This window comes from Pinus tabuliformis, chromosome 3_1 (assembly GCF_031772625.1).
Source record: "Pinus tabuliformis cultivar Carrire ecotype Pingquan chromosome 3_1, CPIR1, whole genome shotgun sequence".
Taxonomy (NCBI): Eukaryota; Viridiplantae; Streptophyta; class Pinopsida; order Pinales; family Pinaceae; genus Pinus; species Pinus tabuliformis.
Window position 1 is genome coordinate 501,512,840 of NC_142301.1, and position 19,869 is coordinate 501,532,708.

Here is a 19,869-nt window from a genome sequence, read left to right on the forward strand (position 1 = left end):
AACAGGTCTCAGGTTTCATACAGGTCAGACCTTACATTAAATTATTATTTTTATTATTACTATTATTATAGATAGCTGCAGGTGCATATTCTTTTTATCAGGTCTCAGGTTTCATACAGGTCAACTATGACCTTACATTAAATTATTTTTTTATTATTACTATTATTATAGATCATTGCAGGTGCATATTCTTTTTATCATATTGATGCTGATTTTTTTGTTCTATTTCCATACAAGACAGAAATTCAGAACTTCAAACGAGGATCGATGTGAATGCAACGGGCTTCCTCTTATCTCTCTCTGGTTTTTCAAAAGTCTCCTGCGTAGTAAAGGGAACAATAATGAATCTACTGGCTGAGCATCAGCAAAATGTTGGAATCAAAGGGATGTCCCATAACCTACATTAGCCAAAGTTACTGAATTTTACAATTCTATTGCTCATAACCATATTCCGTGCCCATAGTTAATAAGTCACAATCATTTCAATTTCTATTCAAAATATAACGTATATTAATAACATCAATCAACTTGGGCACTGTACTTAAAAAATAGAGTCCAAAAAAAGGGAAACAAATTGAAGCAACCCAATCATTGTTGTCTGCACGGCACCAAAAGGCTGCTTAATTGTCCCACCAAACCTTAACCATGTTTTCCAACTTACATTGACTAACACCACTGCACCGAGTTAAGTAACTCATTTAAGAATCAATTTTTTGATAAAGCATACATCATTACTTTACTGCAAGTTGAGCCAAAGGCAACAGGAGTGAACCTCCCGCAACAGTCATAATAAACTGATCATGGGCCAACCCAATTAAAAAACATAAGCATCCTGGAATGTAAATAAACAACATCTCTGACTTGCTCACCTAGATTACAACATAAAACATAAACATTTAACTGTTTCGATGCTTCTGATCTTAAAAGTTTCACTGGTATCTCTACATGCAACGCTTGATAATCCTGTGGCATTTCTGATGCCTTTGCATAAAGGCTTGCGAATGACTTCTTGTCATCAGAGACTTAAATCAGTAAGGAATTTGCATGTAAGATGCATCTGCTATGAATGGCACATCAGCATACATACCTTTCAAAGCACACCGCATGCATTCTATAACAGTGAAGAGAAATGCAAAGGCAACAAAAAGCCAATAATGCATTCCGATCTTTCCCCAAAAAATTCCTTTCGGCAAAAATTTAACAAAAATTGTTCCATTTATTGACAAAGTGATTTCTAACAACATCGCAGTGATGGTGTGAAATCTGAAAAAATGAGGCCATTTATTATTCCTCACAATTCCTAGGTATGCTACGAAAAAGTAGGCATAAAAGAACCACTGAGGCAGTTTGAAAAGGGCCCGAAAAAAAGGATACGTCAAATTTTCAAATTCCTCCAAAAATGGATGAATATTATATACTGTTTCTGCGTTAAGCCAAGTCTCATGCAAAGGCATGAGATAAGGGAGACATGCCAGAGTTCTCCACCACCATTTTGGTTTCTTCGTCATTGGAGGGTATCCTTTGTATTCAGGCACATCATCAGCAGCTGCTCTTGGACTCACTGTTCTTCCATTACGTCTCCCATTATGTGTCACAATAGTAGGTAAATGAATTCTAAAACTTCCATAGTCTCCTGTGAAGAAGGGTGTAGAAGCAGATGAGCATGCACGTTCACACCCTGAAGAATTAAGGCCATCCAAAACAAAATAAGCTTCCTGAAGTCCAGCCAGAACTAAGCATAATGACATAACCAGCAAAACACCCACTTGGAGAACTCAATGAAACATCCCAAAACGGTACTTTTGAAATTTAGGGGGGGCAATTGACATTATATTATAGCCATTATCTAGGTAACATGTATTCTGAGATTTATTCACTTCAAAGTGTGAACTAAGCACATGGTCAGAACTCTCTTCTTTCCGCCCAGGAAAAGACGGTAGAGCTTTTGGTACACCATTCATCTAACTTGACAAAGATGTTATTCTGATTGACCTGTATCCTGGACTATATTTGGACAACAGCATGTTTATACATATTGAGGTGAGGATCGATGAAAAAAATTATGACATGAACCATTAACCTTAAATCAGCCATTCAAGAAAGTGGTAAATCAAGACTCGAATAATGAACACTACAAATATTTTTTGAATACCAAACAATAAGACCTTCCATTCAAACATATTCCTCACCTTTGGTAGTACAAGGCCCAACTTGTAATATTTCACTCGCTTTGTACATATTCCTCTTTGAAGGGTATGAGCATGCCAAAGGCGTACAGTGAACAAATCGAAATGGGACTGCCCTTGCTTTTCGTGCATCATGTTCATAAATCCTCGGTCTAGGGTGTCCACTATATATGGACAAACCATGCAGTCCACTTTCTGCCATTATCAAGTAGCTTTCCAATATTGGGAGAACAAAATCTCTAAGAAACCTGATTTTTCAAAGCAAGACGTGGAAATGTAAGAAAGCAAGACAAAGAAAATTACTAAAACAATTTGCAAAGGCATCATCATTCAATCATGAACTAGAATTTCCAAAAATAAGCTAGGGAAACAGTGGTTCATGGAAAACTTGACAAGTAAAAAGATCAAGATATTGAGATTTGACAATGGAGGAGAATACACCTCAAAGGAGCTTGTTGCTTTCTGGAAGAAGGCTGGGGTTAAGGGGGAGCTAATCATTCCCTATAATCCACAACCAAATGGTGTAGCAGAACGAATGAACAAATCCATTGAAGAATCTATCAAGGCCATGATGCAAGATTTGGACTTGTCCTTGTTCTTATGGGGCAAAGCATCACAGACAGTTGTGTACATTCAAAATCAAAGTCTTCAATGAGTTTTGGAAACCTTCTCCAAAAGGAAGCCATAGGTTGGGCACATGAGAATATTTGGTTGTCCTGTATATATTCATGTTCCTAAGGATAAGAGGAACAAGCTTGAGCCTTTAGGAAGGAAAGGCATATTTGTTGGATACAGTGAATCTTCAAAAGCCTACAAAATTTACATTCTAGAATAGCGACAAATTGAGGTTAGTCGAGATGTCACCTTCGATGAGAAAGTGAATCTTCAAAAGCCTACAAAATTTACATTCCAAAATAGCGTCAAATTGAGATTAGTCGAGATATCACCTTCGTTGAGAAAGTGGCATATTGGAGGTCTAAGGAAGTCTCCATAGATTCCTTGGAAAAAGTAAAACATGAAGCCTCAAGGGAGGAGCACTTGAGTTCTATAGAATGTACCGGAAGGCCAGAAGGGCCTCAAGGTCCAACAGAACCAGTCATAATTCCAAAGATCAAGAAGAGACCAGCATGGCTTAGGTCCACATTAGAAGAGGCGGAAAGACATGCAGCTCCTAATGGCACATCTAGAAGTTCTCCAGCTATGTAGCTCTCATGACAAAACTTATTGATGAAGAACCTTCCACATACGAAGAAGCAGCTAGCCAACAAATGTGGAAGGAAGCGATGAATGAAAAGTACCAACCGATCTTGAAGAATGATGTCTGGGAAATTCTGCCAAGGCTTGAAGGGAAGTCAATGGCGACTTCCAAGTGGATCTACAAGATAAAGCACGATGTAGATGGTGGTATTGACAAATACAAGGCGAGTACCAATCGATCATGAAGAATGATGTCTGGGAAATTCTGCCAAGGGCTGAAGGGAAGTCAGTGGCAACTTCCAAGTGGATCTACAAGATAAAGCACGATGTAGATGGTGGTATTGACAAATACAAGGCGAGTTCGTGGCTAGAGGATTCTCCCAAGACAAGGGAGAAGACTATGATGAGACTTTTGCTCCAGTTGCCAAGTACACCTCCATTAGATCAATCCTTTCACTTAATGCTTCCATGGGATGAGAATTACACTAGATGGATGTGAAGACCGCTTTCCTCAATGGTGTGATTGAGCAAGAGGTGTACATAGAGCAACCTCAAGGATTTGAATTATATGGAAAAGAGTCTCATGTTTGCAGGTTGAAAAGGGCCTTGTATGGACTCAAGCAAGCTCCAAGAGCTTGGTATGCTCATATCGACAATTATCTGATGAAACTGGTGTTGATTTTTGGTAGCATCGGATGTGCTCCAGCCATGAAAATTGGTGTAGAGGCTAAGGTACATAAGATCTCCAAGACCCAAAAATCGTTTGAGGAAATTCCACCCGAATCGAGAGATATTAAAATAATTAATATCTTTAATGGGGTTCCTAAGTCTAAACTTCGTAAAATTAAAATATTAATGTGTATTAATATAAAATGGGTGAGAAAGTTTTAAATGACAAGGATCGAGCCAAATCTAATCTTAGCCGTTGATTAGGGACTTAATCTCGGCCGTTGTATCGTCAACAAAAAAAGTATAAGAAGAGGCTTGAGGGTCAGTTGAAAATACACCAAGTTGATCAAAAATTCGATTTTTCTAGGGCAGGGTTTGCTAAGAAATCGAGTTAGTGATCTGTTGCAACGAGGGGCAGTTCGGCAAAAGACCGAGTGCATATCAAAGAGGCAGAGAAAGTGTCAGAGAGACAGGGCAGAGCGAAGGAAGGTTGACGCAAAGGCAGCCAGGACGGACGCAGACGCTGAGGAGGACAGCGCAAAAGACACAAAGGGCCAATAGGCTGACACAGAGGCAACAGAGGCTAGCAAAGTTAGCGCTTAGCTGAAGAGCAACGTTGAGGATCTTTCATGGGGAAAAATGAGAGTTGAGAGGTTGACGCAGAACAGAAGAGGGTGGCGTAATCCCTTGAGGGTGACGCAGTTCCAAAGAGAAGCTTGGAGTAGCTTTCATTGTCTAGCTACGGAACTGTCGAAGTCGCTGTGGGATCAATCATCCGGTTGCTGATCAACAGAATATCTGTCTCCGAGTAGAGGTACTTCTGCCAAGGAAAATCTCTGAAGGGTGAGCCATTTCTGGCACCCTAGTTGTATTCAGGAAAGTGCATAATAATAATAAAACCCTCATATCTATTGCACCAGTTTTCCCACATTGGGTTTTTCAGGGGACGATTGTCCAAAAATAACGGTGTCCCTTGTGTGAGTGTCTCCGTTATTTCAGTCGTTGATCTGCATATGTGTTAAGGTTGCATTTGTGTGTATTTCGGTATTTATATTTATAAATAACTTGTTAATGGAAAGAACAAGTAGGAGATAATAAACCCAATGTGGAAAAAGTCGAAGTCGGGATTAATTCGGCAAGGGTCCAAAAGTTGAAAAACTCGTCAAAGTCGGGAGTTTTTTGAAAAAGTCGGCAAAGTTAAAAAAACACAAAATTATTCATTTTTTTTATTTTTTTTAACATCTAGAGTATCCACAACATCAAATAAATGCATTTCTACGTAAACATGTAAAGTAAGCTAATATATAATATGTAAATGAAGTCTAGTGCTACATCACATATCAAAATAGTGAATCAACTCTTGAATTTTGAGCCCTGTCTGAGTCTCAACTCTCAAGAGTCAAAATATCAACAAAAAATATAATAAATGTATATCATGAGTCATCTAAAAGTCATCAATTAATCAGTCACTGAGATCCTCTTCCCCTTTTAATTTTTGTTTCCGCTAATTGTATTAAGAAATAAGTCATGCATTTATTTAGTAGATTGTAATCTGCTTGGGTAATAAGGTGTCACGTGGTAGGTCCAATGAAAATTAACAGTGAGTATCACAGTAGATGTGAAAATTAATGCTTGGTGACTCCAAGCTGCTTATTTTCTGAGAAAACAATAGATGTGAGATTACTAACCTAGCCTTGGCATCTATTATTCAAAAATTCTTGGAGGTAAAATCCATTTCTGATACATAACCTTTCCCCACATTTACAAGGAGTTCACCACTAAAGAAGATTCCCTTTCAAAACATGCTCTCATTGCAGGAAGGATCTTTGCTGTCACAAGATTTCACAAGTACTTTGTTCTTGTCTGAAAAATGGGTTCTTTTTTGAGGCACTGGTTTTGTTTTTTTGGACAGGTTGTTGTTATTTGACCTTCATGACCTCCTCTTTGTTGTTTTTTCTGGAAGCATTCAACAACTGTAACAATGTTTTTGATGGTGTGGGGTTCTTTCTACGGAAGACTGTTGTATGCCTATCCTTTTGGTACTTTTGTAATCTTTTGAAGGGGCAGTGGTTGTTAGAGTCTGGATCACTGAAACCCTGGAGGCTTAGCCAATGTATACTTTGCTTTCTAACTAGAAATATGAAGTATAAAGATTTGTTTTTCTTTGAAAAACAAAAACATATCTTAACCTCAAAACAAATAGATTACAAATGAGACTACTATGCTCACAAGAAGTATGACAAACAATACAATGCAATAACTTGAAAATGCATGGATGGAAGCTTCAATTTACAGTTTTTTCACCTTTGCGGCCTCTTTATCCGCGGCCTGGGAAGGGAGGCAGACTTTTTGGTTTAATCAGGAGTATAAGGAAAAAATCGCAATTTTTTCCTTTGTGAAAAAGTCGCCAAAAAGTCAAGGGATTAAATCGTTTAGTTCAAAAAATCGCGTTTTTAGGATTAAATCCGGATTTTTTGCAGACTTTTTCCACACTGAATAAACCAGATAATGTAATAGGAATCTCTGATGTGTCAGACTTAGAAATTTCAACATGGTATTAGAGCATTGCAGATCACAGGAGGACTGAAGGCACCAGGTGAAATCTAAAATTTGTAGTAGCAGTTGTCCCAAGAGACAGCGTTGTTCCAGAGCAGAAGCAACAAGAGAAGAAGTGACGTAGAGCCTGCGTCATCATTTCGAGCCAGGAGGAGGGCCAGCGCAGAGGCAGAGAGGGGCAGATCAGACCTACGCAGTGCCCGGTCATCTTTCTCAGCCAGGAAGGATCGACGTTGTGGCCAAGAGGAGCAGATTCAACCTTTGCCGGGATTGCGCAGAGCCTGAAGGGCTCAGTTTCTTCAGTTGTCGGGGCTTGGGGAGCTGTGGGCAGATTGTGATTTGAGGAGCTGGTGGGACGTTGTTTCTGTTGAAGCAGAACAGTGTCTAAGGAGACGGAACCAAGGTAGAGGGAATCACTACCTTGACGGATTTCTAGCCAAGGAATCCAGATCCATGTTGCAGCGGCAAAGGAGGATTGGAGAGGAGTAGTTCGATAGTTGGCCAGAGGATTTCCAAGAGGGAAATCAAGACTTAGAGGAAGATTTCCAGGAGGGGAGCCGAGACTCAGAGGGAGTCCAAAAGAGAAGCTGAAATGGCAATGAACGGATTAAGGGATTGGGACAGGTTGGATAGGGCTTCCAACTTTGTCATCTGGAAGGCCGGGATCCTAGCAATCCTTGACAGACATCACATCAAGGACTTAGCCTTCAAAACCGTAGCTATCCCAGTTGACCCGAATGCTAATTAGTATGAGGAGGCCGAGGCGAAGGCAAAATGCTTGATCCTAGACGGGGTCAAAGATCATGTCATACCACATTTTGCTAAGAAGAATACATCAAGGGAAATGTGGGAAGCATTAACCACCTTATACCAAGGCTCTTCTGTGCAAAGGAAGATGTTATTAGAGAATCAACTACAGTCATATCAGATGCAGAAGGAAGAACAAATAGATTTGTTCCTTCTAAGGAGATTCGCAACTAGCTTACTTCCGTGGGGTCTACACCAGATCCAAAGTTTATGGTCAGCACTGCCCTGAATGCAATCTTCGAGGAGTGGGAGACATTTGTCCAAAGTATTTTGGGCAAGGCTACTCTTCCCAATTGGGAGGAAATGTGGATAGCTCTTCGCTAGGAAGAGATCAGGAAGATGACCAAGGCGCGGAGTAGTGGCAAGGGAGGTCGAATCAAGAAAGAGGAGGATGCGACTCTAGCATCTGCAGAACAACAAGGGAAGAGAAAGAAGGACATTTCCAAGGTTAAGCGCTTCCATTGTGGGGAGCTGGGACATTATGCATCCCAGTGTCCCAGGAAGAAAAACAAGGGAGAGGCTTCTAATTCAAAGGCAGCTCCAGCTTAAGGCACAGAAAGAGGTCCAGATTTATGACGATTGCGCCATGAGTGCTCATACGCCTCTAGAGAAGAGGTGGAGTGATATCAAGTTGTAGTCAAGAGGACTACATACTAGGGGTAAGATCCTTGACGTGCCCAAACTCTTGGATCACATCAGGCTACGAGAGCCCTTAACGATAGTAGCATGATGACAGATGTCGAGTGGAGCAAAGTGTAGTGGAGCAGTAAGGCAATGCTTGGGTGCAGATTTCTGAGGTAGCGCAGTAGAGGTTGTAGCAGTGCGAGAGGCACAGAGGTGTATGCAACAACGCAATGGCAGCAGAAGGAACACAAGATAGCAACAGAGGCAGCTTTAGCATCACGAGGCTTCCAAACTGACTCGGATGTCAGTATTTGGGAGAAGTCAGTTACTTACTTCTCGGTAACTGAGTTGCAGTGCAGCATTTAGCAATGGCAGTGCTAGGGGCAGCATTGGCAGCATGTTGAGATGGAGCTGCAGTACAGATGTAGCAGTGGTAGTGGCAGTGGCAGTGTCATGGGCAACAGTACAGAGGATGTGAGGCAGCAAGCCAAGCATCAGCACAGGTACCGATGCAAAGGATCAGGGTGATGTTTCAGTGGTGGAGCATTACTAGAGCACATTCCTCGCTAAGAGGGAGTGTTGATTTGTGGTAGCATCGAATGTGCTCTAGCCATGAAAATTGGTGGAGAGGCTAAGGCACATAAGATATCCAAGACCCAGAAATCATTTGTGGAAATTCTAGCGGGATGGAGACATATTAAAATAGTTAATATTTTTAATGGGGTTCCTAAGTCTAAACTTAGGAAAAATAAAATATTAATGTGTATTAATATAAAATGGGTGAGAAAGTTGTAAATGACAAGGATCAAGCCAAATCTAATCTTAGCCATTGATTAGGGACTTAATCTCGGCCGTTGAATCGTCAACAGAAAAAAGTATAAGAGGAGGCTTGAGGGTCAGTTGGAGATACACCAAGTTGATCAAGAATTCGATTTTTTGGGGCAGGGTTTGCTGACAAATCGAGTTAGTGATCTGTTGCAACGAGGGGCAGTTCGGTAGAAGGTTGAGAATACATATCAGAGAGGCAGAGAAAGTGTCGGAGAGACAGCGCAGAGCCTAGGAAGGTTGATGCAGAGGCAGCCAGGACTGATGTAGAGGCTGAGGAGGTCAGCGCAGAAGACACAGAGGGCCAAGAGGCTGATGCAAAGGGCCAAGAGGCTAACACAAAGGCAGCAGAGGCTGCGCAAAGGCTAGGAGGCCAGCACAGAAGACACATAGGGCCAAGAGGCTGACATAAAGGCAGCAAATGCTATGCAGAGGCTAGAAGAGCTGACGCTGGGCTGAAGAGGCGACGTTGAGGAACTTTCGTGGGCCAAACTGGGAGTTGAGAGGCTGACGCAGAACAGAAGAGGGTGACGTAGTCCCTAGAGGGCGACACAGTTCCAAAGAGAAGCTTGGGGCAGCTTTCGCTGTCCAGCTAAGGAACTATCGAAGTTGTTGTGGGATCAATCATCCGATTGTTGATCAGCCAGAATATCTGTCTTCGAGGAGAGGTACTTCTGCCAAGGAAAATCTCTGAAGGGTGAGCCATTTCTGGCACCCTAGTTGTATTCAAAAAACTGCATAATAATAAAACCCTCATATCTCTTGCACCGGTTTTCCTGCATTGGGTTTTTCCAAGGGCGATTGTCCAAAAATAATGGTGTCCCTTGCATGATTGTCTCAGTTATTTCAGTTGTTGATCTGCATATGTGTTAAGGCTGCATTTGTGTTTATTTCAATATTTATATTTATAAATAACTTATTAATGGAAAGAACAAGTAGGAGATAATAAACCAGATAATGCAGTAGGGATTTCTGATGTGTCAGACTTAGAAATTTCAATAGGATTAACAAAAGTGAAGCCAATTCAAACCTTCACTTTCAAATTGTGAAGAATGCACCTGCAATCTTATTATGATATGTTGACGATTTATTTCTGACAAGTGCCATGCCTCTTATTATTCAGTGCAAGACGCAGTTGGGTTCTGAGTTCGATATGAAGGGTCTTGGGTTGATGCACTATTACTTGGGACCCGAAGTATGGCAGAAACTTGGTGAAGTCTTCCTTAGTCAAGGAAAGTATGTGATAGAGATCCTTCAGAGATTCGGTATGATGGATTGCAAATCCATGACGACTCCTATGCTGACTAACTTGAAAAAGTTTAGAGGCTCTGACTCCAAGCTGGTAGATCCATCTATGTACAAGCGGTTGATTGGTATGTTGATGTAGGTTTGACATTTGCTTTGTTGTAAACACCTTGAGACAGTTCCAAGTAGAACCGAGACACGAGCATTGGATTGCAGCAAAGCACATCTTGAGATATTTGCATGGTATAGTGAACTATGGCTTGAGGTATGATGCAAACAAGGATGTATGGCTTGCAAAGACATATTAACGAACTAGCCAACAGTTTATGATCAACCTAGTTAAAACTAAGGTTTAGATCTTCAATGCATTAAAGCACTCTCTTACAAATCTACATTTCTACTACCAAGGGGCAGAGATTGAGATCACCACAAATTGTACTTGGGAGTAAAATTCAAGAGGCCTCATTTTGGTTTGCAGCAAGCCCTCCAGCCTTGGCTTAGTAAAGGGTGTGGTTCCCTATCCCCCATTGAGAGACAGTACTTCTAGGAGCAATTTCAGGACATCTTGACCAAACTCTAACTCATGGAGGCAATTATCAAACCCACAATTTTCTATGGCTCCAAGATTTGGGGACCGAACTTGTTGCAAACAAACTAGACTAGACTAGAGAGAGTTCAAACCTTACTTCCTAGCCACATCATTCAATGTAAGCAGGCAGTTCCACGGGCCATCATTCAACTAGAGTTTGGTGTCCATACTTTCCACCTCAAAGCCATTTTCTACTTGGTCTCTTTATTACATAAAGTTTGATCGCTTGAAGACTCTAACATTGGGCGAGAGAGGTATCACTACCTTGCAATTTGCTCCTTGGAGGCTCTTGCCTCAAATCCTTCCCTAGGTGGGGCACAAGGTTGGTTCTTAGACACGTCTCAGCTTCTTCAAACAATTACTATTTGCACAAAGCATCTTTCCCCATTGAAATTCTCCCTTGATGCACCATGCCATCTCTTATTGACTAGATGGGTACTGAACTAGGCTATCAAAGAGGATATCTAGAAATTGTACATTCAGGACACTTGAACCTCACCCCCGACAAGCCTAAGCTAGAATATGTCTTTCTACTTGGAACACTTTTTGGAGTTGCATGATGGCATGATCGTCTACCACCTCGTGTACACACAAACATCGGATGCACTCACTGAGGATCCCTTTGGGAAAGCTCCAGGTCAACTCCCATTGACTCCAGATAGAGACAAAACACCATTGAACACAATCTAATAGGATCTGCTAAGTGTAGCACCTTAAGGAGCCAAAGACATGTACGTACCTCATTTTCCAATGTCCCCTATATTATGAGATTAGAGGACGCCATCACTACCCCTATAGGGGCTTGGGAGGCTCCTTCCCTACTTTCTTCTAGTAGCAAGAATACAGATGTTGAGCCCTCTTCATCAGGGAAATTTTCAGCCACAAATCTCAACTCATACACGTTATACCTCACCCTACGATAACCAAACCAAATACCACATACTTCCCTATTGATCCATCAGACCAAAGCAACAAACGACAAGAAAAGTTCCAAAGCACACCAAACAACAACATGGTAAGACCCCAAGTTTCTCCTCAACCTCCCCCTCTCGGAGACCACCCAATATTACTAAGACCGATTTGAAGGTGCCAAAATGTACATCAATCCACACATTCTCCGAGCAATAGGGAGATTAGCTCTAGACAGATTCAGTCATTCAGAGTATAGAGCACATCCCAATGTTCCACCAAGGTTCCGGGACGAGGGGGCGAGGGAGCGAGGGGGCGCAGGAGCGGCCTATGCAAAAGCTCCCTACCATTTTTTAGGAAACGTGGGGGAGCGTCAGGGTCTTAAAAATTTATAAATATAAAATATAATTTATTAATTGAGTCCACTATGACAATTTGGTTTGAATTGAAAAGTTGCAAAGCATGATCATTGATATGAATTCCTGGAGCAAAAAAGCAATGAATTTGAAAATTTACACAATCCTTCTTAGAAGAAAACTTAAACAAAGAGAGAACTGTCCTTCTTAGAAGAAATCTTAAACATAGAGAGAACTCAGAACTATAGTGGATTATGTATAATGATTTTGATTTTTGAGAAACTGGACTTCTAAGTTCTCGACATATTAGTTAGGCAGACCGTATATTTTCAACTGATAATATTAATATATGAATAGCCTATTTGGCAATGCTTCCATAGGACTAGCCCATAGGTCTGATATACCTTCACAATTATGTTTTAGATACTGCTAACCTAGAGAAAAAGTCTAAAAGAAATCATTTTTGGAACTTGGACTAAACGGAACCTGGATGCTTTTTCCACAGGTAAAGACCATAGGCCTAATATAGTAATAGGCTGACTGTCTATTGTTTATTCAGTACCCAGGTAACCATTGCGACAGCCATAACCTTGTGCCATAGATTTTTCCATCAGCATTCTCATGCAAAAAATGATAGACATGTAAGTGGAAGTTACTTTCTTCTTTTCATGTTGTTAGACTGCTTAGTTAGTTTCCATTTTACAGATCCTGCTGGTTTCTTTCTTTGAGCGAATGTATATTTTGAACCCTTTAAGTTCTCGTGGGATCAAAATTAGATGTCAGGGCAGAATTTTGAGAAATCATATAGGAAAGTAGTTGGGTGGCTGGTGGAATATTAACATTCTGTATTTTAATCAGGTCTTATTATATCAACAATATTATATTTCAGTCAGGTCTCATCAACACAATGCATGGTAGTCAAGGAGGCAGTCTTTTAAGTTTTTACAAGTCGGATTTTTCACCCATACTTGTGGTTAATTGGTTCCTGGAAACAAAATAGTCAGATCCACTTTTCAAAACATGTGACAGTAGGCTCTTTTCCTAAACCTACTATCACCATGAACGGGGAGAGCCCATATTGAACCGATTCAAGGTCTTGGTTTTCCTAGCTTGCACTTTCAACAAATTGTATTAATTCACTGACTTTTTGTATACAATTCCTAATACAATCAATAATGATACAGGCACTATTTATTAAAATCCGAACAATGAAATCCAACGCTGTGAGTGGAGCGCTCAGCGAACTTGCAAAGGCTGTGAGTGTGTTGTTCATGGTTCAGGGTGCCGTTTTTATAACATGAAACTATGATTTTCCAAAACCCTAAATGTTAATTAACTCTTAATTAAAGATTAAGTTCAGCGTTTAGTTAATTAAAATGGTTTTTAATGCATTAAAGGTGTGCCACATCCCCCCTCGTCCCCCCAGGTCCCCTCTCGCCCCCCCTCGTCCCCTCTCGTCCCCCCACGCCCCCCCATGTCCCCCTTTTCAGAAACGCCCCCTCAGGGAAGGGAAACGTTTCCCTGGCACGTCCCCCTGAGTTTCCTCCATTTTGGGAGCGTGGGGAAACGTCCCCTACTCGTCCCCAAGTCCCTGGAGTGCGGGGGAGCGACGAAACTAGACCCCTAGGGGGGGGGGGGGGGCAAGTCCCCGTGGAACACTGGCACATCCCACCAATCAGAGTACCTTCCAGATCTAGTGTAGCCACCAAAGATCTATCTGAAGTTTCCTTCTTTTAACATTGGATGTTAGGAGTATGCAATGAGGCTCCTCAATGGTTCCAATAGACACTGACAACGAACCAATGCCCAATTCACCCCCCACCCCAAGCCATTAGATTCACGAGACCTTGACATTATCAACCCCATTGTCCGACCTCCCTCTCTCATCTCTCTCTCTTACCAAGTTCTTGTGTTGGGTTATCGACCTTCCGGCTTAAACAAACTTGCTTAGTGTTTTATATCAGTGTACCTTCGCCACAATTTTATACATAAATGTAGGGTTCTTTCATTGTATTATTTTTGGCATTTTCTAGGAGCTGCGCTAGCACTCCCACATTGTATTCATACTAGTTGTACTCTTCAATCCCATTGACCTACTTTTATGGTCATTTGTTGGACAAAAATAAAATTATCTTATCTTATCTTATCTTATACATCCATTGTGCATAAAATCTTATGCCTTGTCTCAGAGAGGAGAGGACTAAATCCTTGTACTAAGTAAAAGCTTAACCACTTCTAAACTAGTTTGGTTGTGGAGCACTGGAGCTCCCTTAAGTGAGTCCCTTCCCTTCTTTTCTTGTAATATTTGGTTTTCCAAATCATGGATATTATAGAGCATGTCAGTTGGGCCACCTATAGTCCCTTCATTTATTAGAATAGATTCTTAGATTGCAATACATTACCTCCACGGCCCAAGCAATACAGCATTGTATCCCCTTTCATCCATCACCCTTAAAACAACTTAATCTTTATCATTTCTCTTTTGTTTCATGTTGCTAAGTTCTCTTTACTTATATTCCATACTACACGAAGTAAGCCTAGTAATACATAAGGAGGCCCCTTTTGACTTAGATCCATCCTTAGTCTGAAGTGTAGAAGAGTGCCGGTTAGGTGATAGTGGCCAACCTCTTAGTTCACAACTCTTCACTCACGTGCTTGGACTTTACATTTTGGGTGACAGATTGTGTGGTAACACATAGCAAAGGTGCCTAATGTTCAAAGCCATTTCATTACGAGACTTCATCCGCTCTATTCATGAGTATTGGAAACATATTCGTTGGCAGCACTTAATCCCCATTGTATATATAGTTTGTCATTTCATATCCTTTTTTATTGAAAATTCCTCATATTCATTCCTCCCCCCATTTCTCTATCTAATTTTGTTTTTTTGTTTCAATGCAACTTAGAGAGGAACACATGGTATATAATATAATGGTAAATCTAGCAAGGAATAGGAGAATTCAAAGCTACAATTCTTGTCTATGCATGATGACAAAAGAAACACTCATACAAAGGTTTTGGAAAGAGTAACCAAAGTATGCCTTTTTTAAGCTATTGTCTACTCTATGTATTCCTCTTCATACTATAATAATGTTGTTTTCTTTCAAGCAAAAACAATAATATTAAGATGTAACTATCTAATGAAGAGGCATAATGACAATACAAATATCAATCAACCTATTGTGAAAATCGGTGTTCATGTATCCAAGCATGTAATTTAACCAATCCATGTATGAATGAACTTATTATTTGGTCTCCCAAGTTCCACTTTTGATTAGCATGCCTTCATCAACTCTGTCAAATAAGATTCATAATCTTTAATTAGCCATGCACACTATTTAAGTGCTAACATTCAATTTGTGATCCGAATTGGATCAATATATTATTTGCCATCCATCTTGATTCTTTTAGAGTGGAAAATTTAGAGGGATTAGCTTGCAAGGTCATTTTAACTGATAGTCCCCATTTGCAAAATTTCAAGTGAAAAACATCAGGAGCCATTTTTAGGTCTTAAATGACCACTTTTTTCAATCCTCGCCTTACTATGGACCTAGATTAAACAATCTACACATCGATACCTTTCTAACAGCACAAGAATCGCCTAAATTGGAGCTCATGTGAGAAAAGTCATGTCTCTCGAAAGTTGACCTATCGAAATTGACCACCATAATTCTAGAGGATGTCACAACAGCCCCTATTACTCATGGAAAAGGGGCTAGTCACATGAGCACTATGAAGAAGACTCTAAAAGGGTCAAGTTGTAATGTTGAATGGGTCAAATTTAACCCCTAGTTGGCTGTCGAGTTGTGTTATAACCGGGCCATTAGAAACAAAAGGGGTTCCATTCTATTTGAGTGTATTTTGTTCCACAAATGATTATAGTAGTTGAGGGTTGATAGAGAGAGAGAAAATGGAGAGGATTTGTGTTTTGTATTAGCCCACAGGCCACAAGTCTCACTTTTTTGTACTTGCATCCATTTCCATTCAGAGAAAGGGAGAGCAGCGCAGCCTCACCTTCTAATTGCGTTTTCTCCCAAAAGGGTTTCCAAAGTCATATCTTATGTTATTAACGTTGTGAGTGATTGTATTTTTGTGTATTTTCTATTTTCTGCGTTTTCTATATCATGTGCACAAAAACGGTAACTTAATAAATACAAAAGTCCAAGGAAAGTAACCCTCTCAGTATTAAGTATAATTTTATCAAATCTGTTGTGACAAACTACTCAATGGAATATCCATGACAGTTTATGAATCATATTGGTATCAAAGCAAGTTTCTTTGGGTATATTGTGGGGAGGTGCAAGGGAACCAAATCGGTTAAGCTGAATGTCATCAAACCCTAGCCATGGCTAACAAATCTATTAATAACCCTCAAAATCCCGCATAAGAAAGGTCTGTGCAGTTGGAAACACAAGTCACAAATATAAATCATACTATGAGCCTCCTCATGGTGGCCCTAACCAATAAGCTTGAGCTATTCAGACAAGATGGAGGTTCTAAAGCAAAGGTCAAATAAGAGCAGAGATCAAGGGATTGAGAAGAACTAGAGAGGGAGTCTAAGAAAAAACTCGAAAATGGTCAATCTATTTGAGTAATGTGAACCATTCACAATCCCTATTCAAGATGGGAGTGAAGGTCGACATCAAGCCATATCAAAGTGAAATTGACACTTTGAAGTTAAATCACTGGTTGCAGCAGTTACAAGTTAATTTCAGTGGTCTTCATATAGAGGAAGAACATAAAATTTTGTTTTCACATCTAAAATTAGAGGGCCATGCCTTAATCTAGTGGAGAAGCCACACAAAAACCCTAAGGTTGGAGAGAGATCCTCGAGTGACTAAATGGAAGGATTTCAAAACTCCCATAACATCCCAATTCTACCCTATCAAGTATGTGGAAGCCCAATGGATCCAATGCAATTACTTCAGGCAGAAGCATGGGCAAAGTGTACAAGAGTACACTGCCAAATTTAGGAAAATGGAAATTATGCTAGGTATCTCCCCAAAGAACTCAAATGTACTCCTCAAGTATCTGGGGGGTCTACATAGCCATCTATTGAAGCAAGTGATGTTATTTAAACCCAAAACAATGGATGAGGCCTCTTTGTAGGCACAATACTTGAAGAACATCACCCTAAAGAAAGGGAAATCAAGTGGGTCAAAGCAGAAGGAGCACTAGGAAGCTTACAAGGAAGGGAAGAAGAAGTGGAAAGGGAGGAGGAAGGCAAAAAGACAGCAACCACATCACACCAATGCGCACTGCAATCACTGTAACATTAATGGTCAGACTGAGGAGAAGCCTTGGAAGTTGCATCGTGAGCTCAACCCGAAAAACCAAAAGAAAGATGCTAAGAAAAATCTCATGGCTACAAAGTACACTAATTAGGTGGAAAGCAACTCAGACGTGGATGAGAAGATTGTTTGTACATCAATGCAGAAGGGGGTGAATCTAAGTAACCTTCAGCAACAGGAAGAGAACAAAATGACCAAACTACTCCATATAAAGATACAAGTCAAGAAGACAAAAATTGGTGCTCTATTTGACTCATGATCACAAAGACAAAGCTTTCTATAGAAGTGTAGTTCTATGCAAAGTGAAATGGACTTGTCCAACAAATCATGGTAAGAGGCCTTTCTACAATCCTAGACTAAGTTTTTGCAAGGTGGCCAAGAATAGACTATGAGAGAGAAGATGAGATGATTGGTATCTACAAGCCTCATGCCACAGGGTTACAAAAGACAATGGGAAGCAACAACCAAGGCATAGATTGCATTAGACAATAGCTTATTGGAATTGGAATATCAATTAACAAAAGGATGGAGTTGAAAACACAAGGAAAAATATTAGTCCAGAGGAAGGATTGAGTTTCCTATAGTTCAAGGAGCAACTAGTCAACAAAAGACACTTTATATGCAAAGGACAGCAACCAAGGGAGTTGTCCATGTTAATAATGTCAATTCACCTCCACCAAAGAGAAAGAATTAATCATGTGGAAGCTATGAATAAATTAAACCCATCATGAGAGATGGGATGTTGCACCCTCTTATAGCCACATAGTATGCTAGGTGGACAAACAACGCAATATCTATTTGTCAACGAACCACGATGAAGAAAGTGGAAGACAAACATCTTTATGGAGAACTCTTGAGCCCAAGGAAGCAATGCAGATAGCTTGGAGCTTGAAGGGTAGAGAACGTATTCCAAGAACGCAACTCTTTATCTCTATGAAGAATTTAGGCATGCGATATGGCACAAATTATTTGTAGTAAGCAATCCAAAGAGAAAAAAAGCCTTGTTCAAAAAGGGAAGAAAATATATCATGAGAAAGTAAAATCTTCTGGGGATCAAAATCTCTATGAATGGGAAGGTATGATCTAAATGGATCCAATAAGACAATGAAGTATATCTACAACTATCTTATGACATCTTGGGCTTGCTTCTACAAATCTTCCCTCTCTTGTAACTAGTAAGGTTCCCTCTATTCAAGATCAAATCTAATTTAAGTCTAAAAACAATGTTACAAATACTTTCACAAAATCTTGGATTAAAAATCCTTTGAAGTATCTTGGATAAAATTACCCTTGCAAGGTCTTTGAAGTAGACTTGAAAGCCTTTGAAAAATGCCTTCGAAGAGGACTTTATACAAATTATAATTCAATTCTTGAAGAAGCCTTTAGCAAGTTCATAATGCAAAGGAAGCTTGTAATGTGAAGAAAGTACATGGCCCTACACTCTGCTTTAGTTTGGAATGTGAAGGAGGGAAGAGGGTAGAGTACAAAGCACTCACCTCACCTTCACCTCGCCTCAGATGGTCCCACATTTTGCATTGTATATTCATGCAAAGCAAGAATGACAGCATGGTGAGAGGCAAAGACCTCACGTTCCCCTTACCCTACATCTCTGCATGGCACATGACTTTGCATCTTCGCATGGACTCACACTTTGCATCCCCACACAACCACATGCCCAATTCTCTTGATAACCAAGTTCACCTTCACAAGTGAAATGGCCAAAAAATCAAATCATCCATCATGTGGAAGTGGATGATTACATGAAAGCTAGAAGAAAAACAATCATTAGGCAAAGCAGGCTATTTGAAGTTCTTTTTCTTGCAATACAAGGTGGAGGAGGAGTCGAGAGTTATTGGGGTTCCAATCAAAGATAAATAAAGGAAGATGCATTGGTCTTCGAAATGGTAGGCATTTGCTCAATCCCATATCCATTTTGAGTTGGCACGTGTCCAAGAGAATAAAAGAATTCAAACCAACCATCAATTAGAAGTCAATTGGAGAATTTTACTAGTGCAAATCAAGTGGACATGTGACTATGCTAATAAACATGGCATTGAAATCATTCTATCCTTTCGTTTAAATCCATTCAGCAATAATCAATTCGGTAGAACAATATTGAATAGGATGGTATGGAGAGTTGTTCTTCTACCTTTGCAAGAAATACTATGGTCTATCTCTCATACCATTGAGTACCTTCAAAATGTGTGTTTTTCTAATTGAAAAATAATTTACGGTCCGTTTCAGTAGCCATCTAGTGTTTGGCCATGGGCCCTTTCCATCAACGTTCCATGAGGACACCCCCTACATTTCCAACGCTTCATGGGTGAGAGGCACCTAGAGAAACATTTCACCATGTCCCCCTTTGGAGGAAACTCAGGGCAACGCATGGGTAAACATTTCCCCAAAATGCAAGATGTGTTTCCCCAAACGAGGGGGCTCTAGGCACACAACCCCTACCCCCGCAACCAACAGGGGGGGGGGCGTTGGATCCCCGCACGCCCTCCCACCAGATTTTTTGTCCAACCACCCTTTAAGATAGAACAAGGATAGGGAATAGAGAATTGAGGAGTTTGTGTATTGTATCAAGATGTTTGTGACTGGTTTCAAGCGCTTTG

At 40.4% G+C, this 19,869-nt stretch overlaps 1 protein-coding gene across 1 annotated transcript in view; it reads right to left on the reverse strand.

Annotated features, from left to right (window-relative positions):
* Nucleotides 1–685: 685 nt before the first annotated feature.
* Nucleotides 686–19,869, reverse strand: part of LOC149188001 (protein TIC 20-I, chloroplastic-like) — a 29,240-nt gene continuing 10,056 nt past the window's right edge. Inside the window, exons 2-3 of the mRNA XM_089411535.1 lie at nucleotides 2,190–2,434; nucleotides 686–1,678 (exon numbers count right to left, since the gene is read on the reverse strand). Of these exons, the coding sequence (XP_089267661.1) occupies nucleotides 1,029–1,678; nucleotides 2,190–2,388 (849 nt within the window). The 5' untranslated portion in view covers nucleotides 2,389–2,434 and the 3' untranslated portion in view covers nucleotides 686–1,028. The remainder of the gene's footprint in view (nucleotides 1,679–2,189; nucleotides 2,435–19,869) is intronic.